The sequence below is a fragment of the Anabas testudineus genome, chromosome 1, assembly GCF_900324465.2.
Source record: "Anabas testudineus chromosome 1, fAnaTes1.2, whole genome shotgun sequence".
Classification (NCBI taxonomy): Eukaryota; Metazoa; Chordata; class Actinopteri; order Anabantiformes; family Anabantidae; genus Anabas; species Anabas testudineus.
Window position 1 is genome coordinate 19741681 of NC_046610.1, and position 26129 is coordinate 19767809.

Here is a 26129-nt window from a genome sequence, read left to right on the forward strand (position 1 = left end):
GTTGGATCAAATCACAACTTGTTACAATGGTTATGGTTGATTGTTTTATTATTTTGTCATTTCATGTCCTAATGCACAAAGTTGTGCATTATTATAAAACGTTGTTATCACTTATTTAAATGTAACCCGACCCACTTTTCAAATGTGCACCTGTGTTCTGATTTGATCTGAGCAAATAAAAGTATTTGTGTCCCTCATCAAACATGTGAGCAAACAGTTGTCTATACTATCAAAACAGCAACATTAGCATTTATTTGGAGTTGTTGTCTTGACCATCTGGAAAAAAAGCAACTCACTCTTGGCTCCACAGATACATATACGTGAAAATCTGTCTCTTTATTTGTAAAAGAGACAAAAGGTTCATGTAACCTACTCTACCTGTCTACAACAGGTAGAGTAGACATGAAGTTTATTTAAAATGTTTTTTGTTGAAAACAGCTTCTTCTCTCATCTGGAGCAGTGAAATAAAAAGAAAGTTAAATAGTAGAACAGAAAAAAAAAATAAGGTAAGAACTCAAAAACTTTGTTCCATTGTGCCAAACATCTGGTTAGGAATTTTTCAGAATTCATCTCCAGTAATATATAAAGCAAAGACTCGAAAAGAACATACTTATATAGTTATTCAAATCATCACAGAGTTTATTTCAATGATGGCATAGTTCAATCATAAAATAAGGGGCAATATATACAGAATTCATCATTGGGTTAAATAACTTGCACTTTCTGGAGTTTAAAATTAAATATATTAGATATAGTAAAACAATTTACAGTAACAGCTAATATATGATTACAATAAAAGCAAAGCAAATAATTACAATCATCTGTGTCTGAATCATGATTAAAACAACATTACCACCAGGATCTTTCACCTTTTGGGTTATATAATGCCTCCACAATCTTTTAAGGCCTGCTTTCAAGAGAGTGAGACTGATTTCCATTAAAACAACGTTAATCCAGCTGAGTCGACTCTGATCCAGTTAAGGGAAACACTTGGGCTGAAGGGATCTCTAGTCTGTTGCAGTCCAACACTCCAAAAAAAAAAAAAAAAAAAAAAAGCTGATTTGTCCACACAGGGAAAAAAATAACAACCAGATTGAAGCACCGATCTCATTTTTACAAGTAGAGCGAGTTAGTTTGACAAACACGTCCTCGATCACAGCCATAGAGACAGAGTTACTGTAGTTTACTTCCAGACATGAGGACAGTGCATGTAGCACTCAAACTGCTGCAGAGAAGACGCATTATTAAAACTCAATACACTCGGAGAACAATGGAGGACAACAAACATTGAATTTATCACCAACCTAAAAACAAAGTCTCCACCAGATGTCCCAGTCTCAGTCTTGATAACACAAAAAGGTCCTCTTACAGTAAACTGCTACAAAGACATCGACATTCAAGTGGAATCAACTTTGCGGTGAGGCAAAACATTTAAAAGCAAAACCAATGACGGCCAGAAAGCTTATTTATATCACCTGGCACCACCTGCCAAACCCTGGCTTCCACTTTATACACTTTGTTCTTCCCCCTGCTCAGCAAAGGGAAAACACAAGGTCCTTTAATTAGCTCTGTGGTAAGTCTCATAGAGTCATAGAACACAGTTTTCAATGAGTGGAAACAGAAAATATGCAACACATTACAGTAGAGGTCCTATACCATAACCATTATGAGTAGGTAAGGAGGGATGCAACTGGTTTAAGGTAGGGGGTCTTGGAGTTCAACACAGAAGGTATCTTGACAGATACAAGTGCCTTAAATTGAGAACCAAGGCATGTGTAAGGGGGGTTCAGTAACTTGGTGACGAGCCCCAAGCTGAACAGTGACTGACCTCCTGGTGGTCACTGGGAGAAAAAAAAAAACTGACATGCCATCTTACTGTGACTTGTTGAGAGAGGAATTACAAGTAGCACAAACAAATACAGTCTCTCTCTGAGCCTCCGGAGCTGAAAAACAAATAATACAAAGAGAGAAAAGTTCAGAGGAAGTGCAAGACTAACACAGGCAGAATTATGTGCCATGAAGAGACTGTCATGCCACATCAGTTTATAAATGTGTCTAAAAATTAAATATGGTCTCTAATTCATTTTGTTTTTGTTTTTGTCTTACCTGTTGCACCCATGCACGATCTCAGCACCTTGAAGGAACAGCATCGTGAACAGAAGCTGTTACCACAGTTACTGCAGTTCCTCTGCAATAGGAAGAGACATCATGTTGAAGCTCGTGCCAAAAGAAAAGTAAGACCAAATTAAATGATGACGTGACGCCTAAATATATCGCCAATTCCTGTCACAAGTTTTCAGCCTCACCCTTTTCTTCAACACTGAGAAGACGGCATTGCAGCTAGAACAGTTGCCTGTGGAGACAAAGAAACAGCCACAAACAGAAGAAACACAGAAGAAAAGAGTTAGAGAGATATGATGCTAAAAGAGAGACTCTGCTTTCAACTCTCGGGTAATCATTAAAAAAAGAAATAAATCAGAGGATGAGTCAGAGCAGACTGACCTGTGCTGGTGGTGGGGTAGCGTTTACGCAGTCTCTCTGTCAGCTTGGACACTTTGCTGCGTATTGGTTCATTGCGGCTTAGGAGACCATTTTCAGAGATGGTGTCATACTCTGGAGCTGTAAGAGGTCCGTCGTCGTCCTCCTGAGGGACAGTGAGGAGGAGGGAGGAGTGGGATGAACAAAAGAAGAAAAGAACAGAGTTACATACCGTTACTGCTACAGTAGTTAGTGTTGGGCTTTTAAGGTACAAGAACTTGGACAGAAGACAGAGCAGAACTCACTAGCAGCTAAACTGGATGAAATTCACAGTGCTAATTTTCAGCCAGTTTAACTAACAGATGTTTGGCAAATAAACACAGGTGAAAAATACATGCATTTATTCTCAAAACACAAAAATCAAGCTGTGTTAAATCTGCCAAACATAACACCACACCCTTCACACTCCTGAGAAAACAACAACTCATTTTACTCTTGTACTGCTGAGTCTACAAGGATTTATATATCTATACCTTCCTACAGATTAACCAAGGAAGACTTGGCTAGGTCATCAGTTCAGTACATCTTAATTCACTGAAAGACAACGACGACTTCATAGGACAGTCCAGAAGACGATCAGAGAGTACTGTATGATAATCAAGGAGAAAAGATTTTTCTTGCTAAAGAAATCCATCCATGCTCAACAAACTGGTCTTTTAGGGAACAGGACAACCTGTTTGTGTGTGTTGAACAATGGAGAGCGACTTAGGAGAAGGTAACAACTACACAAAATCAAAAATCAACGAGGTCCAAGAGTCTGGGACCACATTAAAAATCTGTGTTTAAAAGGGGCCAAATCAGGCTCTTGAGAAAATGAAACCAAAAATATCTCACCAGGCAAAACACTTGTTCATGACATGCTTTCAATCTGACACACGCTACAAAACATTAATACATCTAACGTATTGAAATGGTTTGGGAAAGGAAAAGCAAATGTACCATTTCTAATGAAGACAGCCAGTCATGCAGGCTAGAAATGTATGAGCGTGTAAACAGAAGTATTACATTACTACATACCTCAAACATATAAACTATCACTAACATGCCAGGAGGACAAACACATGAAGGCATATATGGATGGAGGGCTCTGGGAAATCGACTTACCACTAAGCCCAAAGAGGTTTCCTTTTCAGGAAGCAGAACACATGAAAACAACATTACCCTACGAGCACCCACAACCGTGCTTCACCTCACACAAGCTTACAGCACATGAAGGCATCGATCATGTGTCAAGTAGGTCTATGGTGTTTGTTTTATTTGGTGGCAGTGCACTAGCCTCTTCTACACAAAGTGAGGCAACACTCACCTGCAGGGAAACTGAATTTTCCTGTAGGAAACAAACAAACAGCAGTAACAGCTAAAACATCATGAGCATGTGAATGTTGACATCATTCACTAGCTACTTCGTTCAATCAAATATTGCTGTACGTCTTAACAAATGAGACACAGGCTTAAATTGTTGGGAAATATTTGTTCTCTGGCTGAGGATGACGTGATGCTTAGATTCTTTCATGTCTGTACATCAAATATGAAGCTACAGCCAGTGTTGTTTGTACACAGATTAAACAACTTGATATTATGAGTTGATTTGAGCCAGACTTGCTGTTCCCTACAGTTTCCAGTCTTTATGTTAAGCTAACAAGCTACTTGCTACACGTTTATGATGTAAAGACTGGGAACTCTGAGGAGATGTAACTGAAATGTAGACCATTACATTTAGAACTGTATTTACCTCTATAGCATCCTTAAATTCATCATCAGGTTCTGCCTCTTCCGCTTCCTCCACACTGCCAGGAGACAAGTCCTGCCATCAAGAACATTCAGTAAAAAAACACATTAACATAACAATGCTGAGCTATAATCAATTTCAACTGTTCAGTGAAGCAGGAGGATTTCAAATAATAATCCCTTTAAATATTTATAAAATATGAATAATCAAGATTCAATGTGCAAAATAAATATTTATCCCATAGTGAAACTAATATAATTAGAAGTCTCTGGTCAACTGACTAAACCTGAGTCTGTGGATGTTCAGTACCATTTTGAATGAAAGTATAGGATAACTGGCACAGGAAGATTATAGGCATGGTTGGTTTTATTGTAAATCAGAAACATTAAATCCTAGTATTTAAAGTTACATGCACTTTTTTCCAACCTCTCACCTCCAGACTAGTTGGTGTGGGGGTCTGGTCCTGCAGGTTCCCTTGTTCCTGTTCTTCACACAACCTCTCTGACGCTTTGGTCTGGCCTATGTGGAAGAACTTCCTAAGGTCCAACAAAACTGAAACCACACGAGCAATCAACCTTCCTTTAGCTTTTACCACAAAAGGTGGTAGTCACCCTTCTTCTCTCATTCAAGACAAACTGACCTCTGCAGAAGTCCCTGTTCCACAGGAAGACGGCGCTGTTGAGCCCAGCAAGTACCCAACCCACGGGAGCAACATAGAACAGACACACCACTATCAACATCCCTCCATAGAACCTGGATGGAGATATTATAGAGGTCACACTCAACTCATATCGGTTAGTGATCAGTCAGCTGATCAAAGACAGTTAAATTAGCTGTTTACTCGAGTTACCCAACATGTTCCAGAACATGGTGGGTAACTCGAGGCCTAATGAAGTTACAACATGAAAAGTCCTTCCAGTGTCACAGAGTTGAACACTACAGTTCTCCTTTTCACTAAGCTTATATCAAATATTATTTTATTTGCTTTAAAGTAATCACATAATGCAGGTTACATTTCATTCACGCAAATATTGGTTCTAGTAAATCCACAAATGTGACAACATCAGCACAGTGACAAATGAATGAGAGATGATAAACAAAGGATGAAAGTCCCAGATGTTGAGTAGTGACTACTCAAGTACAGGCGATACTGGGTTTAGGTGTGTGTGTGTGTGTGGGTGGGTGGGTGTACACGTTGTTCAGCAAGGCATTTAGTTGTGATAGTTAGGGCACAGGGTGGTGAACTGCATTATTTCAATGAGTGTGCTTCCTACTATTGAAAGTTTGTTTACATGTACACTCCCCTGCAAAAGTATTGGAACAGTGAGGCCAGTTCCTTTATCTTTGCTGTAGACTGAAAACATTTGGGTTTGACAGCAAAGGATGAATATGTGACAGAAGATCAACATTTCCAGGTGTTTACATCTGGATCTGATACAGAAAGTAGAAGATAGCACCTTTTGTTTGAAGACACCCATTTTTTTTATGTACCGTATTTTCCATGCTATAGGGCGTTCTGGATTATAAGGCGCACTGTCATTGAATAATCTATTTTTGAACTTTTTTCACATGCGCACCAGACTAAAAGGCGCATTAAGCGAAACAAAACAGTCAGATAAGTCAGTCAGTCAAACTTTATTCAACGCGTTCACCATAACTTCCAAACTTGTTCAGTTGTAACGAGTGAAAAAAACAAAAAACAAAACAAAACAGAAAACACACAATCTGAGGCCGCTAAAGTCGTACTTGAATAAATTCATATATAAGGCACTCTGGATTATAAGGCGCACTGTCGTTTTTGAGAAGATTGAAGGCTTTTAACTGTGCCCTATAGCACGGAAAATACAATAAGCAAAAGTACTGGAACATGTGACAGTTGTGTCCTATTACACTGATCATTCATACTACGCTCAGTTCCACATTTGAGTTTTGCATTTATAGTTAAGAGGTGTAACCAACATGAAAACCAGAGATGGAAAATCAATCAGAGGCATTGCACAAACCTTGACGTTAACCAGTATAAATAACCATTTCAAATATCCTGAAGAAAGAAGCCACTGGTGTACTGAGTAACAGACGTCAAAAGGGTAGAAAAACAACAGTAGTTTACTCCAAAAACACTGTGAGAGCTGTAACAACTGTTAGTAAGATCAGCAACAACCTCCAGACGGCAGGAGTGAAGGTTTCACAATCTACTGTTCACATAAGGCTACATGAACAAAAGTACAGAGGCTACGCCAGAAAATGCAAACTATTCATTAGCAAGACGAACAGGAAGACCAGGCCGGAATTTGACAAAAAGTACAGAATGAAATATTCTTGGACAAAGTTTTATGGGCAGATGTGACAAAGCTGAACCTTTACCAAAGTAATAGAAAATCCAAACATTTGGAGAAAGAAAGGATCTGTTCATGACCCTAAGCATACAAGCTCATCTATGAAACACAGTAGAGGTAATGTTACGGCTTCTTCTGGAACAGGCTTATTATTATGATTGATCATGAAACGCATAATAGCAGCACCAAGATGAACTTTTGTCTGCCAATGTAAAGAAAGATGCAACCAAACTGACTGGGAGATCCTGTATCATGCAGCAAGATAATGACCCAAAACACACAGCCAAAACAACACTGGACAAGTCTCCAGACTTAAACCCTATAGAACATTTTACCTGCTAAAGGAGACTGAAGGGAGTAACCATTACAGGCAAAGCATTAAGTCTTATTCATTTTAATCTATTTTAACAATCTGTTCCAATATTTTTGCTCACATGAAAAATGGGTGGGTTCAAACTAAAAGTGCTATATTCTAAGTTGTGTATCGGATCCAGATGTAAAGCTGAAATGTTGCTCTTTTGTTGTTGTTGGACATTTAGTCGTGATGGTCAATAATGGGGTAAAGGGAAAGGGAATTTATGTCAATGAGCAGCCCTGAAACTAGAGAAAGGATGTGTGCATGCACTTGTACAAATACAGACCTTGACGACTTGGTGTGGTTATCCCAGTAGAGAACTTTGTAAATAGCTTCTGCTGACTGACAAGCAGTGGACAGCATGTCATCCAGGAGCTTCAACCTGGTCAAAATAGCCTCCAGGTTAAAATATAGTCTTTCTAAAAGATTTTGCAGATGTGTGTTTTGGTGAGTAATAGTTTATGAAAAGTCCACAGAACCCAGAACCCTTAAGCATTTGAAAAGCTGTAACAAACAAATATTTACAAAAATATTTGTGACTTTAAGGCAACACCACAACACCAAATCAAGTGGTGTTTTACAGTACAGATTTTGGTTTAAATGCAAAAAAACACCATAGACAGGTGCCCAAAAAGATTACAGATTGTACATTCAACTTGAACAACTAATGGATAAGTTGATATAAAAAAATGTTGAGTTCCAACTGAAGCCAATTTTTTTAGCCTGTCTATTTATATAAATAAGGCCAAAACATTTGTAGAATTAGCACCTTTCTTACAGTTTCAACAAAAACGTAAAAGTAGAATTCATGGTAGAGCTGCTGTATTGGATTACATTAGATTGCATATGTGTACTTAATAAAGTGGTCAGTGAGTGTATTTTTCAATCACAAATACATAATTTTTAGCAGGACATCACATTTGGCTTCAAGAAATATAATCTTGTTTCCTACCATGTAGATTCATTTATAATGAAAATAATAATTTATTGTCACCATGCAGTGTGTCTCTTACAGGTCTTTAACTTCCATCATGGCCTCCTGTTTGGTGAGGTGCACTGTCTGCAGGTCTCTGCGATGCACAGCATGAAAACCCCTCCTCTGGAGCTCAGCTTCGGATGTTCTGCCCCGACACCTGTCCTGCAGGTAACCCAGGGCAGCAGGAGCGGACACTGCCACCACACCCAGAGAGAACCAACCCACTGACACCAGAGAGGCAGAAACAACCATGAGTTCATAAATTATGTAAGCCCCTTTTAAAGCACCAAACAGAAACTGGATCAATATTAATGGCCGTTTGTATCTTACCTTCACTAACAGTGCAGAAGAAGACATTAAGAAATATACAGACAAGCAGAGAGCACAGCGGCATCTTCCATCTGTGGGATGACAGTGAATACTGAAGTAAAAGAACAGCTTCCTGTCATTACTGACCAATATGTGATATGATGCTCAAACAGGACACAGACAAACATGCATACACACCCTAAGAGGAAACTGCTCAGCTCCACTGCATCTATAACTGGTTTAAGAAACAAAGTCATTCTCTTATAGGACACAACCATGTTGAAGAGGTCAAAGTTTTGTGTGCAACGTGGGCTCCCCAACTCAGAGGCATCAGGAGACCCAGGAGTCTCTTTGGATAACGTGTGCACCAGCTCCCCCCGTTCCCCTGCACCGTGTGAGGACTCCTGGGACATCATTCCTGTACATGTGATAAAAAAAAAGACACAGGCACGATTCAAATGTTGAAAAGTGAAAAGGCAAAAATATTGAAAACCTGCTCCCACTACAAAACAGATATGCCCTGATCCCTCCCTGACATCTTAAATACAAACCCAAGCTATTTGTGCAGATAACGGGAGCAGTGCCCCAGACAGCTCAGTGTTTTGTTGTGGAACTCGTAAATATGTATCTACAATTACAAGTGATACACATATTATAATGCCAAGTCATATTTTATAAAGCACTGCAGCACTGTCTGGTTCAGACTTTACAGAAAGGTCTACAGTTACAATAGAAGTGCAGTGAACTACAACATTTTTATTTAAAGATAGCACACAAGAACCCCTGAACGCATCACTGACATGGCCTGGGGATACCAGCCCCTTCATATTAAAACATTATGATCACCGCTCTGTAGCTATTGAATAACGTAACTTTGTTTTTAAACCCAAGTTAAGCTAACACGGAGCTAGGCAGGGCTCACTGGGCCTCAGCATGATCCTTTTGCAAACTATGAACGGCCTCTGAAAGAAGCTCCAACAACAAACCACGTCTCCATCAATCAGCGCCGATAACTGATCTGGACCGTGAGATGCTGTCACACAGCAAACTTCACTTCTTGCACACTGCTCTTGGCCTTGTCGCGCTAATGCCAGTGCAGCTAACATTAGCTGGCGACGACAACTTACACCGAGCTGAGTGTCCACAAACAGACAACTTGTGAAGCAGCAGCGGCGGCGACGAGCTCAGGAGAAACTAGCGAGTCCCACCGACATCGTCAGCCTGGAGGAAGGAAGAGCCTCCAAATGCAACTGGCCTGGTCAACATGTCATGTATGAGCAGTAACCTCTCAGGACGAAGCGGTTTACGGTGCTGTCGGCTTGTCTGCAGAGAAAACTGCCGGGTGAAGCAGCTATTTGTTTGTGGACGCCTGCTCAACGGGGCTAGCTTTGTTAGCTCCGTCCGGCTCAGGTTCACATCCGCTTCCTCATCCAGGCCAAGTAATAGATGACAGATAAGAGGGCATGAGGATGTCCGATAGAGTCGTTCAGACAGTAGCATGATATGAAACTTCCTGATATTGACATGTTGTAATCTCTAAGAGTGGAAGACGAAATTTTTGATTATGCGGAAAAAGCAATCACAACTAATATCCAAATGTATAGCAAGTGCTAAATTAGAGATATTTTTCAAGGTTTAAAAAGTCTTATTTAATAATTTCATGTCTGATGTCTATCCTTTTTAACTTTTTATTTTAAAAGCTTAACTAGACCTACTACATAGTCAATAAAAACCCCAGTTACAAGTTTAGTTTTATCAAGTTGTATTTTGCACTGCAACTGGCTTTTTCTTTATTAGAGATGCCACAAAATCATATCTGCACCCTATGTATGAAATTAAACCTCCTCCTTCACAAAAACCATCATGTCTACAACCTACTGCACATACAGCACAGGACATCTTTCTATAGAGAGAGGTGCAAACATTCAACAGAAGAATAAACACAACATCTATTTTTGAGCAGATGATGACTTTAATGATAAACCTTGTAATACAGTGCCTCGTTGAAAGCTGTGTAGCAGTTACAGAACATGTCAGCAGGAAACACGAGTGTCCTGGTTAACCAGCAGTGCACGGGGGAGGCCATCATGTGACTGAAGGAGAAGCACACATCCCCACACAGCAAGAGAATATGGATGAGAAGCGATACAAAAAATTATATATACAGTTGAGCAAGCATGCACACACAAACACAAAAGTATAAACTGCCTCTATTTACTTATTAACACATCCAGCCAGTCTACTGAATTGGCAGACAGACAGGTGTGATGGGACATTACCATCTCTTAGGAAACCTAATGAAATCATTTGGCAGCTGCAGCAAGTTCATGCAGTAGGTAGATCATCTTTTAGACCATCATACAGAATCACAGGGCTCTTTAGGCAGATGAATAGCTGTGATGTTTCTTATATGACACACCTGCAAAAATCTAGTGGTGTGCTTGAGAGAGAGCTTCAGTGAGGAAGGGAAGAGTGGAAAAAGTAACTGTTGAGCCAAGCAAGTGTTAGTAGTAGTAGTAAATCAATACTGTATCATTGTCAAACTGTATTTCACTTATTTTGTCTTTGCAGTATAACTAAAAGTCAATCAGAGGCTTGAATTAAACACGAAAAAAGGGCCAAAGGAAGAACAAACAGCGTTAACACCAGCTGTCAGAGTACATCCTGTTTAACTAATACTGACCTTTTCCTAACTCTGCTCCTTGAGGTGAGGATTCTGAATATTAGACTTTAGTGCCAGTGATTTTCTTTGTCCATCATAAAACAAATAATTAAATGGCACTTGGAATTACATTCAAACCTTTAACACACAAATCATTTCAGTAAGTATGACTGAGCTGTTGTATACAGTACACCTACACTGACTTCAAGTTAATCAAATGAGTTCCTGTAACAAAAAGTGGACAGAGGCCATATTGCAGAGCTGCTGCTTCCTAAGTGGGTGCTCTTAAAACAATATGGGACATTTCACCTGCTAGATATATGTGACAACAGTCCAAACAAGAGAGACCTGCTGACTTATATACAGTCCCCTCAAAAAGTATTGGAACGGCAAGGCCACTTAATTTGTCTTTGCTGCATTTGGGTTTAAGATCAAAAAGATGAATATGATGCAAAAATTGGCAAATTTTCAGCTTTTGACGGATCACCCAGTTTTTAAGAGAACCAAAGCACTGGAACCTGTGACTGCCAGATGTGTCCTGTGAGACTGTTCAAACTCTAAATATCTCCAAATGACTGCTCTTGGTTTTAGTTTTGGGTTTTACCTGAGAAGAAGGAAAACAACAAAATCTGACGGCAGAAGCTTTGTGAAAGCTGTGAAGAATACTTCAAAAACAACCTCAGTGGCATCACCAACAACCTCCACAGAGCAGAAATACAGAGGCCGCACCACAAGATGTAGAACCTCCATCAGCATTAAGAACCTGAACGCAAAGTAGAAAAGTACAGTTCAGAAAAGCCTTCGTGTGATTCTCTCATCTTTTGATATTAAACCCTGAGTTTTCAGTGTACAGCAAACAAATTAAGCAGCTTTTAGATTAGACCACTATGTCATACATGTGAACCACTAATAGCTCCAAAGTGTGATATTGATGGTCTATAAAATGTTGCTAATGCATCCCTGTTTGCTGATTTATATATAACTGTACTACGATTCAAAAGCCTGCCTGTTGTCTGTTAGGTGCTTATAATAATGTATATTTCACATATGTGAGCATGAGATAAAATCATGTTCTCTTGTCAACTTGAGCACTGTTCAGAGCTGCACTCTACTGTAGCTGCTTGCTGTGTGAACGCTCATGGAATTTAAGCCCCCCACAGTTTCTGAACGACTTCCCACACTGTCCACAGATGTAAGGCTTCTCTCCAGTGTGGATACGGAAGTGCCTGGTCAGTGCCCCTGAATGGCGGAAACACTTGGAGCACACGGAGCAGGTGTACGGTCTCTCTCCCGTGTGGATGCGAAGGTGTGTTTTGAGGTTCTCCATGCGGTTGAACTCGCGGTTGCACTCTGTGCAGCGGAAAGGGCTGCAGCCCGGTGGGTAAAGCTGCAGCCTGGGCCTCTTGCTTCCTGCTACAGTCTGCTGACAGCGCTGCTGGATCTTCTGCTGGCACTGGCCGTAGTGACGCCGCAGCAAGCTGGGCAGGGGGAAGCTCTGACCACAGGACTTGCAAGAGTGGTAGGTGTTGATGTTGTGGCTGTTGGTGCGCCTGATCCGGACATGGACTCCATAAACCTGTGGGGGGGCTTCAGATACAGGAGCTGGTTCTGCCAGCTGGAAGACGGGGAGGTCGGAGGAGAGGGATGGAAGATCTGTGTGTGGTGGAAGGCCTGTAGTCACGTTTGGAAGATGAGCTGTAAAAACAAAGACCACAGGTTAAACTGGTATTAAAAACCTGTGTTGCACATTTAATGTTAACTCAGTACTTTTGGCCACCAGGCACTCAGTGCAGCTTTTTGTCTATGAGCGTCTCACACTTGGATTTGGTTTATCCCATTCTTCTGGACAAATCCTGTCATGTCCGAACGAATTGGATGGGAAGTGTGTGTCATCTTCAGACCTGTCCACAGACGTTTTATGGCGTTTAAGGCTGAAAAGGAGCCAGGCCACTGTGGTCCTGGAAACCCTTGAAACCTTAGAAATGGTTATATACCCTTCTCCTGAGCTGTTGCTCACCACAACATGCGATTGTGGAGGTGTGAATCATTTTCTGTCCTGAGACACAATGTGTATTGTGGCTCTCATATCCACATTAGTGTGTGAATACTTGTGTAAATAAGATATTTCAGGTATTTAATCAAATTAATGACTGCTTTAAGTAAACAAAAAATGTGTTTCACAAAAAGTGAATACTTTCTGAAGCCACTGTATATGATGCAAACTGGTTGTAGAACTGAATCATTACAACTTCAGTAAGAAGGATCAGTGCTTTATTGCATTTTATTCTGTTAAACACTTTGGTCAACTTCTGATGCTTATTTAATGTTAATCAATCAGCTGTTGCCATAAAAGTGACACGTTGTGGATGTGTTCAACACTCACTGTGTTGCTTCTTACCCTGTGCCAGCCTGGTGCAGGACACTTCTGTGTTTGGGTCTTGCCTCTGAAGATCCAGCACTTCTGGTTTCCACTGCTCCAACAGTTTGGACTGGACTGCAGATATACCCTCCAGATTTAACTCCTCCACTTTGATGGAGTCCAAACAGCTGTCCTCTTCTGGACCCTCCTGCTTTACTGTAACGTGCTCTGTTGCGGGTTCGTCTGCGCTGAGAAGTGGTGGGGAGTTGTGGTCTTGAGCTGCTGGGTCTTGACACGGCCAGCTAATGTTTTCTACCTTCACGACACAAACGCGGGAAATTTGCTGAAGGAGCTCTGTAGATAGAAATATCACAGAGTACAAACACTGAGCACAGGAAAATAATTTCACATCTTTCAACACTATTCGAGAGTACTAGAAAACAATATATACATTAACAGATCCATGTTACTTCTAAAATGTCCAGTTTCATTTCAGCATCAAGGTATGCAGAAGACACAGACTCCTGTCACTATGATGTCACATTCATGATTTTAACATTGCAGCAATTAGATGCCGTTTGTTTGGATCCTTCTGCTTTACACTGACCTACAACGTATGATGGCAGGAAAGTGATCAAACAGAAAATCTAACTGCTACCCACCCCTTGTACACCCACTACCTCGTTCCTTCTCTGGCTCTGAGACAGCATCCTTGACATACTGTACGCTCCCAGCTTGGCCTGATCTCTGCTCTTCATCTCTGCTCATGCGTTTATCTTGGGGGTCCGGACGCGCAGAATGGGGGTCCCCTCTGCCCCCAGCGCAACTGCGCACACTGGCCACTCTGGGACTGGGACTGACTCGATGAGAATTAGGATGGAGCTGCTGGTCTGCATGTTTCGTGGCACCGAGGAGCTGCTTTGAAGGTGGAGGGCTGCCACCTCTTCCCCCCGTGCGCGCCGAGTCTAACAAAGCTTCAGCTCTCTGCAGCCTTTGTTTGAGGGACTCGTTCTCTCGTCGCATCTCCTCATAGTCGTCTCCTGCAGCCTGAGCCACCAGCTTTTTCACCTTCCGAACTGCGATCTCCACAGCCACTTCAAACGCTCCGTGGATGGCTGCGACAAGCTCCTCTTGCAAAGACAGCGCAGCCTCAGCTCGGCCCGGTTTGGTCCCCGTCAGCTGCGACTTCATGATACATTCAAAGACATGAGCTACGTGCGATGCACAAAACAGTCGATAATAAAAATCCTGTGGGGGGGAAACACAATATCTCTGCTATGGAGATCTTGTAGCCGTGCAGCCTGTTTACAGGCAAAGCGTGAGCTTTCACTTCCGCCGACAGCGTCTGACGCCTGGTGGTGATGAGGCGGAACTGCACCCAATTCAAATTTAATTAATCTAATAATAATAATAATAAAAAGAGAAACAGACAAAGTGAACTTGAAAAACTCGAGTTTATTATGGAAACAAAACGCCAACATTGTGGATTTTGGCACAGCATCCCTCATCCACGGGATTTATAATGGTCCAAGTTGGCAAGGATCCAGCCAGCAGGTCCGAGGACAGACAGAGACAACAGGGTCAGTGCGATCACGGACTCCTGCAGGACAGACAGTGTTGGCAAATGCTGCTCAGACTTTTCTCTTATTTAGCGGAGTTTGTGAACTCACCATTGCGCCGATGTGATCTTTAGGTGGTTTGCCGGTGACGTAACCTGCCCTCGAGGCAAGAGGCCGTCCAGACCTGAGCAGCCCACAAAACAGCCCGGACAAGTCTGGCTTGAAACGCTTTTCTGAGTTTGGAGATGAACCCCGCTCTTTAATGAAGCTGACCTGCAGCACACCTGATCAGGGGGTGGGACTTTAAGTTCCCTTCAGGTGCCGTGGGACAAACCAAAGCCCGAGTTCTGGGCCTGGGTCTGGTTGAGATACATATTTTCTGGTTTCTTATTAGTTAACAGTGAAACTGTTTTTTGTTCGTGTCTTCGGCTCTTTTGAGTAGACTACATTCTTGCAGCATATGGATCTGTTTCAGAAGAACTGTTTTGAAAAGTGAAAAGTACAATTTAGCACCGTCTCCATGTAGAAATGGAAAATAGGCTACTTGAACTGAACTGACATCTATGAAATAGCCAACACAAGACATGATGTAATACAGTTCAACAGTAAACTACTGGAGAGCAGCAGCACAGCAAGCCTTCAGCTGCAGTCTACAGTTTCATTTCTACTAATCCAACTTGTGCCATTTATTATAGGCCTTAAGGTCAAATAACACACTGAACCTAACTTGAATCTATTTGACTCCACTGTAGCCTACAAAGTCTTTCTTTTTTCTAAAGGATGTTCTCTTTTTATTTAGACTGGCTCTTGTTTTGAGGTGAACACCTTGGTCCTGACGTCATTAATGGATTACTCTTTGATTATTCCTTTAAGTTCCCCTGAGGCTCCACTGACGCACCACCTGGAAGTGGGTCAGCTCAGCATTAGTAGGCGTGAAGGTTGTACAGTCTGGATGCTGGTTCAGTAATCAGGCTGCTTGTCTGCCTTCAGTGCACGGTTACAGTTTGACTCATTCAAACAACTCAAGGTAAGGTGAGCTCTCTCATCTCAATGTTACAGATTAAAATAAGTAAAAGTATTTCTATGTATTGGTTTGTGTAAACTAATCTTTTTTGACCAGGATACTTTGCATGGAATTACTTTTATAAATCAAGGACGACATTAAATCACACAGAGTTGGTGGTATTGGTGACAAAATGTTGGGAACAAAACATGTGAATCGGACTAACTACGAGTTTAACAGCCTGACAGTTTATACTTGTAGGATATGTGTGGTAGAACCGTGTTGATAAAGGAGGCAAGAAGCATCAGCGGAGAGCTGAAATATACCCATTAATTGATCAGAAGATGTGTTTTTTGATTTGATAATTATTTAAATCATGTTTAATGGAATAAAAAAATCACCTTCTTAAATGTGAATCTTCTGTTTGTTTGTTTTCTTTGTCTTTAATATTAAATTAAACATCAGTGGGTTTTGAACTTTGACATTTTACCTCACTGAGAGAAATATTTGGATGTGTAAACGGTTTTAAAAGTAAGAAAGAGATTCAGTTTGAATCTAAATCAGATCTTCCAGACTGCAGTCAGCTGGTCAGTCCTAATGAATCACAGGGTACAGATCTGTGAGTGATTTTAGTCTGTGACCTAAATTATATGTACTGATAACGAAGTCACAAAAAACAACTTAGGAACGTCGCTGAAATCAATCAGTTAATGCAGATCAATGACAAAATGCTAATACCTGCTTTTATTACAAGCTGATTAGATTACTGCGATTCAGAACCCTACAAAAAGGATTTCTACTTCTGCAGAGAGATCACCCCCCTGCTCGTATCTTCACACTAACTACACTTGCATTTCTTATTATTTACCTATATTAGTGATGGCCCTTTAAGTTCCAATAGCAAAGATTTTAAAAGAAGTTCTTAAGCTGTGGCGCAATCTTTTGAGGCCGCTTCCTTTGACGTGGCGGAAGGTTTAAGCTCTGCTTGTGGCTGTGATCTCTTTAGTTTGGTCACTTACTATTTTCTCTTCTTTCAGCATTCCTGTTCATATTGTCCTGTTGGACGTTCTCCACCTGCACATCATGGCAGAGGCCCCAGCATCCACCTCCACCGAGGACAGTCTGCCTATGCAGTGGAAACTTTCCAATCAACGAAGCAGGAAGTCTGGATGCTCCAACATCTTCTCCGGGGTCAACCTACACCAACTGCACAGGCTGTTCAGAACAGCAGGAGACAGAGACGCCGAACACCGGGCGAGGCTGGTGTGGCGACGCATGGAAGAAGGGGTGGAGAAGGAGGAGGAAGGAGAGGAGATGGAGGATGAGGCGGGGCTGGCGCAGGCCTTAGTGGGGCTCAGAGTCCGAGCAAGAAACAAGGCAGGTATCCGGGTGGAGGAGTACAGAGACCACAAGTGGCTCCGGACATCGGGATATCTCAGGTAAGTGTCAAATGGCAAGAAGACAGAAAAATTTAAGAAAGGCTGTGAAAAGTAATGAGGAGATGAGGATTCTCTGATGGTAATCTTCTGCTCTCTCCTTATGCAGTGGAGAGGAAAAATATTCAGTCATCAGTTGATCCTCTAGATCCCTCTGTGACTTGAAATGCAGTGTGTAAAGTGTCATGTGCCTAACGAAGTCAGCATGACCTCACAAGACTGTGTCCTGATCTCTCTGCATACCAGCACACACACACACACACACACAGACACACACACACACAGCCACAACTGTGCTTTCAACATTCCTCACTAAGACGAAATTAGATTAGTTGGAGAAGTAATGAAGCACCACATTATGGCGAAAGAGTGTCGTGACTCTACAGTACAGGGCAGTGTAGTAAGAAAATGGTGAACAGCAACAATGTTTGGTAATTTTATTGAAAGGGATTTGCATGGAATTTTAAATTCTTCAGACTCCAATCCCATCACCGTCTTATCTCCAGGCTTTTCCTCTCGTGCCACCATGTGGCTGACATTCATGATTTTCTGTGAACTGTCTGGATGGATGGTCATAAACTGTGCTACATGCATGTATGTCCCCAGCAGCTTTGTGATCCCTTGAAAGTTTGTAATAGTTTTGCCAAACGCCTCTGTCTTTCAGGTTTGAGGAGCCATTACCTGACTACACGTTGGAGGATCAAGAGGCTGACATAACACCCAGTCTGAGGAAATGCCTTTTGCCAAATGAGGAACACATCACAGAGGACCAAAGTACCTTTAAACCCTCCTCGTGGAGGTTAGGTGTGGCGAGGCAGGAAGGTGCCAGAGACTCTGAACGCTACCTTCACCGCATCCTCCACTAAAACCTGACTGGAGTTTGGAATAACACACAGTGGCAGAAGATGCACTTAAAATGAATTTTTGATTCTGCATCAATGGACACAATTTATTACCATAGTAGCTTCTTCTACCATTTAATCTGTGTATTAGACCCCAGTGAACTCTGGTAAACCTGTAAACCTGGTGTGTTGGAGAGGCTGCAGTTTACACAGTTTACAGAATGAACGAGTAACACCATATCTCTTATTACACCAGTGATGTTAAGAGATATGGACTGTTGTGTAATACTGACTTGTTGCACAAAGTAAATACAGTGCATTTTTCAACTCTGTTGGGCAGCTGGTGCCTGTAAACAGGGGATGTTGGGTTATTGTAATGCTGCATTAAAGTGTAGGAGAACTTTAAGACAACGTTTGAGGTGTCTTTGTATACTAAATACTATTAATAATATATTTACACAACTAGAAGACATGGAACAACGTTAACATTCAGCTGGAGATGTTTCTGTGTGTAAGTTCAGTGTTCTCTCCAACACTTCACTCCAGTGTGTTCACCAGCTAACTGTCTGCCATTTGGTTCTGACAGCAAATCTGTCGGCAAATCTCTCTCACTAAAAACTGTTACTGGAAAAAATAAAACTAAGACTGGCAGGACTGAACCAAGTTGCCCACCATAAAAACCAAAACAATGAGCTGAATTCAACTGAAGCACTCAGTGATTATCTGCAGTTTTTCCATTAAAAAAAGTGAAAAGAAAAAAGTAATGTCAGACTGGAAACAACTCGCAAACACACACCGTCTGTATTAATGGTATATGTTTTAATTATAATCTATCATTAAATATTACATACAAATTATACAGTGCATTGTCACATTACATTTCATGTCAGTTCAGTACAGCAGGAAGTTTGTTGTTTACTGAGGTCCGCCAAGCCTGAAAATGAACAGAAATCAAGACAAATGGGAGCCCCCACCCATACCCACCCTCCATCATTAGTGGGAGAGGACAAATTAGATGAGCCAGTCTTACTTTTTTGAACAGTGTCTTTCCTTAACCAACAGTGGCCCCGCTTTCCAATATCACTCCAGATGATTTGCAGAGCCTCCATTAAACAGTCAGGATGTAATGAGTAACCATGAAACTAGTGTCTTGTGTACAGGCACCCCTGAGTGCCCAGTTGCCAGATCATTAAGACTTAACCACAATGTAGTCTTTTCTTTTTTATTAAAGGGGGCACCACTGCTTCACCAGGGCGTTTAACTTAATGATGCAGGTGAATATCAAAAGGCAGAGAGGTATAAGGAAAAAAAAAAAAAAAAAACTTGGAATGCAACAACTCCCATTCAAAAACTAAAGGACGGGAGATTTTTGACTGGCATGCATGTGTGTGAGCAAACATATGAACCCAGGAGTCCAACAGAAACCTCGGGCGTCTCACTGAAATCTTTCTCTCTCATGGAAAAGTACAGAATCTTCATTATTTAGCCACCAATTCTTCACTGACATCCTCACAAGGCACAGAGGCAAACAGGAATCTATGTTGTGAAATTCTTCCTCTTTTGGCCTCAACTATCTCCACCCACTCACTCTCTCCCTGTAATCAAAGTATCCTTTAGAAGAGGAGGGAAGGGTGATGATATTTTCTGGTTCCAGGACAGAAACCTGCACTCAGAGATTCTGTCCTCTCTTCCAAACGCAAATCTCACTCCAGCTTCCTGCTGTTCTTTGTCCTTCCCTTCGCTGTCCCTTTCCTACCACCAGGTGAAGAAGGGTCTTCTGCTCTGGAAACTCTGTGTGTAGGACTCACTGTTTGCTCTCTGAGGTGCTCTGGCTGTTTCAACAATTACTGGGGGCATCTGAACCAACTGGAGGGGTGTTTTACCATCCTTCAGGGCTTGGCACAGGTTCAGGATCTAAGGTGAAGGAAAGAAATAGTATAACAAAACACTCAGGATAGCTTAGAAGTGTCAGAAAGACAGTGGCACGAAACTGCTGACAGAAGAAGTGGTGGAAATACCGCCAGTTCTGTGACTTGCATGTCTGACTTCCTCTATTAGATGCCGCCAGACAAATGCAGTGCCCTCCTTAATGGTTTGGACAGAGACCCGTTGTTATTCCATTTGCTGGGTTTTATTTATGGGTTGTTGTTTTTTTTTTATTATTTGTACATTTTTACAATGTATAATTACAAGTTAATTAACAGGTTGCAGTTTGCCAAGTACTTAAAGAGTAAACAGCGTTGTGGTGAAAGGCCTTGTCGACATATGAAACCAAGATTAACTTGGTTGGCAAAAACAAAATGTGGAGGTGGGAAGGAACTGTGCAAAATCGAAAGCATAGAACCTCATCTAGCTGCTACAGGACCTGGCTCACTTAAATTCAAAGGTCCTGCAGTAGCAAACTGACTTCTGAAGTGCATAGACGCATTACGCTCAAGTTAAAGTGTATCCCACAAAACCCACTGGCCGATGGTTGATTCTACTGCAAGACAATTATCTAAAACGTCCTGCTAAAGCAACAAGGTGGTTGTTGAAAGTTAAAAATAGACTATTCCTGAGTGGCCAAGTCTATGACCTGATTCGAACCAAACCGAAAAAGCCTTTAATGCAGTGAAGTGAAGACCCAAACGATAGAGACCATGAAACTAGCTGTATGTACTTTTTTTTTTTTAACTATAAATCTCGAACTGCGGAGTACAGAGGCAAATGCATACACGATAGGTAATGTCCTAATTATTATGCGGGGCACTTTAGGGTGTATGTAAATACTATTAAATGTGCCTGGAGGAAAAAACTTACCTGCCCCCTCATTACAGCTACTTGTTTGTGAAATTGTCCTCTGTCAAAACCAGGGTCTTTCTGTGAGACAGAAAGGACAACACACGTTATACAGAACATATACAACCACAGAGCTGAGTCATCCTCCATCTCACAGTTTTCCTCATTTCAATGTGTACAGTATGTTCTGCATTTCCACTTCTCAGTCACACTCTGAAAGTTCTCAATTGCAAGCAGTATAAAGAAAAAAGATCCTGTGAGTTTTCACAAAAATAACAATTATTTTTAAGCTGAAGTGGAGTAGGTATTTGAACCCATGTATAACTAACAACAGGTTACATAGACTACACACAGGTGCACACCAAAAGTACGTTTGTGATGGTTTAGTGAAACATTTTTATATTTGTTTAATTTATTTTATTAGCGTTTGTTTATAACAAAAAAAAACAACTAAAATGAATTGATAGGAGGTGTAATTAGCAACATTAGTAACACCTTTCCTAATGTTATGGTACTCTAATCTACATAGGTTGAATGTTGAATATTAACTGCAGTCTCTCCATACCTTGAATAACTCATAAAGGTCCTCTTCCAGGTCTTTGATGAAATTTGGGTCAGAGAGTTTGGGCAGGACCAATTCTTTGATTTCCTGGGAGAAAGGAACTTTGGCCTGGGAAAGCCACGCCCAGTAGAAAGGATCTGTTTGGACAACAAAAGAGTGTCTTTTTGATTATATTAACTACTTGAGATAATTATTAATACCGTGTGAAAAGAGCAGAGTGAAAATATATAGACAAAGTTTAGGCACAATGAAAACAGAATGAAAAGGTGAATAAAAAGGAAGCTGAAATAGCTGTAAGATAAAATACATGACAGCTGTAACACTGGACACACTATGAAAAAGACAGAAACAGATTGTTTAAAAGCATGAACTGAATCCTGTAGAGGATGAGCAGTGATTGGTCCCAACAGTGCTGGCGTAGATGCTTACAGGCTCTCCAGGAGTCAGGGTGCTTGAGGGGGAAAGCAAGGCCATTGTCTATGGCTGCCAGCTTGATGATGGGTTCCTTTACCACCACCCAGTCTGTGTCCTAGAGAAAGGGTGTCAAAGGAACAAGCAGGAATGCAATTAGTTATTGTATTTAATGCAAAAAAAAACAAACATATTATTTAGTTATGATGTAAGTTGACAGTGTCTGTGTGTCCTCACCCTGTTCCCAACAGAGTCCATGGGACAGTCATACTTCAGCAGCCAGTTGTCATTTCCCCTGTCTGCGATACCAAATAATGAATTCAATATCAACAGTAACAAACTGTATCAAATATTAATAATTTCTTTCAGCCAGCGGATTCAAGACCCTGTCATTGAATATAATGTATATTTTAAGTTACAACCATTCAGTCTCAGCCAGCTCCGTCCAGAGTCAAGTCGCAGAATATACTAATAATATGATAATAATTTGAACAGTACTTGAACGGCACTTAAGTAAATGGACCATGTATCTTAATTAACAATACATATTCTAAAAGACATCTGTGTTGTACTCCGGTGAGAACGAGCAGTCGTAGTGCTGAGCAGAGTGACCACATGCCTGTGTTCCTTATGATGTAATCAAGTACCACAAGCCGCTCGAACTGCAGCTGGAGCTGACGGTTGGTGTTTTCGGGCAAAGGCTCTGCTTCGAACTTCCGCAGCCAGAAATCTGCATCCTTGTATCCATCAACAAAGAGCTGGAAGGAACCAACCTGAAGGAAGTGAAGCAGATCAGGATGTTTGGTTTACTCACCGTCGTTAATGTGCTGAACTGTGTTAAAAGAAAAATCGCACCCCTAGAAAAAACAACACAACGAAAGGTTTTCTAAAGAGCATTTAAAATTGATTGATTCTCCACTTCATGACGCTCCACACATTTTAAAGGGAGGCAGATCTGGACTGCAGTTGCAAATTGCAGTTTTGTTTTTAATGCATTTAAGAAAAAGTTCCAACTTTTCTGTAAATCAAGTTTGTACAGTGTTGAACAAATAAGTTCATGTTTTTCTTGTGATAGTCCCAGAGGATACTAAATGGATCTTGTAATAAAACAATGCTCCTCTGTTGTTTCTCACTTCTTTGTGGTATTTTAGGTTTGCATTTATTCAGACTCCAGGCTAAACACAAACACTATAATGACATATTTGTGTACTTCCAGTGCAGCTAAAAGACAAGTGATACCTGCAATAAATCATTGTAAATAAATATCACAATGAATGAACTTCACTGGCACCACATTTATTTAACACTTAGTATTTGATAGACGTTTGAAGAAATATAAACTAACTAATGACCAAGTGGAGTTAAAGATGACAAGACAATTCAGTTCTCTGAACATCACTGAGTTGCAGAATTACAATCTATCAGATTACCTTGGGGGGCAGCCCAATCCTGTGGAAGCGCTGGCCCACTTTAGGCACCTTCTCCAGGGCTAGCCTTTTTCCTCGAGACTTGACCCTGTCTATGGCACTGTAGTTGAATGTTTCACTAGCTAAGTACACCACCTAAAAGAGAAAAGATTGATTAGAACAGGAAATGTGTGTTGTTGTAATTATGAGGAAGTACTGCATATTTCTATACCTTGGTTCTGGGAACAATGTTGAGCTCCAGTTTCTGATCAACCAGGCTGGCCCCAGCCTCTGAGAGGTAACCCTGGTTCAGGACCAAACAGTCGCGACCAAAACAGCAGGGACAGCACAGTTTCTGAAGCCACTTGGTCCACTTGGGGTTCAGCTGGCCATAGGGCTCTTCATTTTTGGGTTTGAAGACACCAATGATTTTCTATGGAGGAAGTGAGGAAGTGAGTGAGTGCATGCATGAGTGGATGAATAAAGAAGAAAGGAGGATTTCATTGGTCATGATAATTGTTGTGTATATTTAAATTCAAGGATATCAACATTTGCATTTGCACATTTGAAAATACAAATGAAAGATACAGATCATACAGCAGGACAGTGGAATTATGTGGCAGGAGCAATTGGAAATGACAGCTTTTAAAGAATGAAATGTGGATCACTATTGAAATTCTTACATAAAGGAAAGTTTCCCACAACCACTGTGCTCTACAATAAGTGAAAATAACTATGTGACAGATGAGTATTTGATAAGCAAATGTGCAACTCTACAGTAGTATGTGTATGACACACATGCATTCACACATGCAATGATTACAACATGAAACACATGAATGTGGTCATAAAAGATAAATATATCATCACAGAGAGCTAACACATGACTACCAAGCATGGTGGTGACTAAGGAAGCTGGAAGAGTGTGTGTGTATGTGGGGAAGGGGTCATAGGATCAAAACCTCACACAGCCACATGAAATACCTGGATTATCTAATCTTGCATTGACTGCAAGCTGAAAAACGGCAAATGAAATTTGCAAGGGTCCGGGGCTAAAAGTCCAATGACACACTTCCTTCTCCTTTTCCTTGAAACAACTCAATACACACTGTAAATTGGGATGTAACGGCAGGAAAGTGTCTGTGAGTTGGCTCCAGTGGTGTTGATCAAAATGTCTTATCATTACACTGAGGATTAGAGCCAGGACATGTAGTAGAGGGTGACAAGTGGAAATAAATGCTGCATAATGATCAAAGTCTGGACTGATTTACTGATTGGTCTTGACTGTGTGTGCGAAAGTAAAGTGATTAAAATGCTGTAGTAAATCAGACAGGGGTGCTCAACAACTGCTCGATTACATACATCAGACTGTGTTCTTCTACTCCAGAAACGCATTAAACACAATAACCAGCTGGTAAAGGTGGGGGAGAAGAAAGGTCTCTGTGTATCAGCCTACATCTCTAAAACTAAGTTAGTGTGATTTTTGGCAACAAGAAGACATTTATCACACAAGTAATTAGTCTGATCAGTGCTTGGAGAGTTGTTGTTATGAGCTGTGAGTGTTTCAGTGACCTGCCAGGCAGAACAGTGTCGGACATCAGAGATGTATTCTCTACTCATCTAAAAGTTGGTTGTTTATTTGTCTCATGCAGCTACACGCTGTGTTTACATGTCTTACAGCCTATATGCCAAGTCATCACAGCCGAGTTAGAGGAGGCCTTTCTAGCGACTACAGCACTTTCACTCTCCTGTTTTCTTTCACTCTTCAGAGTCGATGCATCAGAAACACTTCAGATTGTATCGGTCACAACATAACGGACCGTGAAACACGACAGCAACTGTGGGTAGATATGAGTTAGCAGCTGCTCTTCTTACCCCCTGTGAGTCTTTGACAAAATAGCTGCCACTGGATCCCTGGTAGATCCTCTCAGGATAGATCCCCTCCTCTATGGCTCGCTCGGCCTTTCGGATAATCTCTCTGAACTCGGGATCTTCCGGGAACTCGTTTCTGTGAGGGTCCCGCGGCGAGTTCCCGCGGTCCCGGTCCAACAGCGGCTGTCTCTCTCGGCTGCGTCCCGGACTGCCAGCCGGGATGCGCACGACAGAGCCCGGTGTGCCTCCAAACGCGCCCCGCGGGCTTGTGGGCTCTGTGGGACAGTAGCTGAAATCGCCGGAGTCCCGGAGCGGAGAGACAAGCGGACTCGTCTCGTCCATGATTCTGGAGATAAACAAGGAGTTAATTGAACTCCTAAAAAAGAGAAAGCGACGCTATAGATGAAGATGGTGGGACGGTTGTTTTGCTGGCTAATAGTGACGCTGGCTAACAAGGAAACACAGAAGAAAAATAAAAAAATCAGATGACTGTCAGCTTCCGGGAAGAGGCGGGACCCGCTGAGTGTTTTGATCATGAACCAATCAGCGTCCAGATGCTCCTGTCAATAACCTAATCTCTAGCGCTGATAGGACATCATTATTCCACCCACGGAAGACACGTGACAGCATAGTCAGCCCAATCAATTAACCCCGTGAATAAAGAAGCCTTTGAAAAATGTTTAATGTTGATGTGTTGATGCGGGGAGTGATCGTTCAACATGTGGCTGTCAGACTGTTCAGTCCTCTGACTGCTATTACACACTCTGTGGGTTTGATGATGTCCGCTACGTTAACACCCTTTTAAAAAAAAATCCTCTTTAAATAATTCAATACACTGCAAACACTGAAAACTAAGACTTCAGTCTTCTAATAATAGTCTTATTTAACACCATCACTTAGGATAGCATTATTAATGTTTATGACAAATAGCACATTATATTTTAGTCATTATTTTTCTAGTGGATATAATGTATCCCTGACAATCAATAGTGATCT

General features: G+C 41.3%; 4 protein-coding genes across 6 annotated transcripts; 1 reads left to right on the forward strand and 3 right to left on the reverse strand.

Annotated features, from left to right (window-relative positions):
- Nucleotides 1-621: 621 nt before the first annotated feature.
- On the reverse strand, nucleotides 622-9668 carry zfyve27 (zinc finger, FYVE domain containing 27). 2 transcript variants are annotated; one of them, XM_026360128.1, is made up of 13 exons: nucleotides 9371-9668; nucleotides 8442-8661; nucleotides 8265-8335; nucleotides 7972-8158; nucleotides 7245-7340; nucleotides 4908-5020; nucleotides 4701-4819; nucleotides 4271-4342; nucleotides 3845-3865; nucleotides 2503-2644; nucleotides 2307-2353; nucleotides 2107-2188; nucleotides 622-1943 (listed from the first exon to the last, which is right to left on the reverse strand). In XM_026360128.1, the coding sequence occupies exons 2-13, from the start codon at nucleotides 8657-8659 to the stop codon at nucleotides 1873-1875; spliced, it is 1239 nt and encodes a 412-aa protein (XP_026215913.1). In that variant the 5' UTR covers nucleotides 8660-8661; nucleotides 9371-9668; the 3' UTR covers nucleotides 622-1872. The 2 variants fall into 2 exon arrangements, with proteins under 2 accessions (XP_026215913.1, XP_026215914.1); XM_026360129.1 differs by lacking the exon at nucleotides 3845-3865.
- Nucleotides 9669-10195: 527 nt separating this feature from the next.
- LOC113162634 (zinc finger protein 829-like) lies at nucleotides 10196-14639 on the reverse strand. 2 transcript variants are annotated; one of them, XM_026360879.1, is made up of 3 exons: nucleotides 13945-14639; nucleotides 13304-13618; nucleotides 10196-12600 (listed from the first exon to the last, which is right to left on the reverse strand). In XM_026360879.1, the coding sequence occupies exons 1-3, from the start codon at nucleotides 14453-14455 to the stop codon at nucleotides 12014-12016; spliced, it is 1413 nt and encodes a 470-aa protein (XP_026216664.1). In that variant the 5' UTR covers nucleotides 14456-14639; the 3' UTR covers nucleotides 10196-12013. The 2 variants fall into 2 exon arrangements, with proteins under 2 accessions (XP_026216664.1, XP_026216663.1); XM_026360878.1 differs by having other exon boundaries at nucleotides 13927-14639.
- Nucleotides 14640-15843: 1204 nt separating this feature from the next.
- On the forward strand, nucleotides 15844-18477 carry avpi1 (arginine vasopressin induced 1). Its single transcript, XM_033326507.1, has 3 exons — nucleotides 15844-15855; nucleotides 16864-17265; nucleotides 17927-18477. Exons 2-3 carry the CDS (start codon nucleotides 16910-16912, stop codon nucleotides 18126-18128), a joined length of 558 nt encoding a protein of 185 aa, XP_033182398.1. The 5' UTR covers nucleotides 15844-15855; nucleotides 16864-16909; the 3' UTR covers nucleotides 18129-18477.
- A 450-nt stretch (nucleotides 18478-18927) lies between these two features.
- pi4k2a (phosphatidylinositol 4-kinase type 2 alpha) lies at nucleotides 18928-25620 on the reverse strand. The gene is made up of 9 exons (XM_026360708.1): nucleotides 25137-25620; nucleotides 23494-23694; nucleotides 23286-23417; nucleotides 22475-22628; nucleotides 22093-22154; nucleotides 21874-21973; nucleotides 21448-21581; nucleotides 20904-20963; nucleotides 18928-20018 (listed from the first exon to the last, which is right to left on the reverse strand). Exons 1-9 carry the CDS (start codon nucleotides 25473-25475, stop codon nucleotides 19857-19859), a joined length of 1344 nt encoding a protein of 447 aa, XP_026216493.1. The 5' UTR covers nucleotides 25476-25620; the 3' UTR covers nucleotides 18928-19856.
- Between the last annotated feature and the right edge of the window lie 509 nt (nucleotides 25621-26129).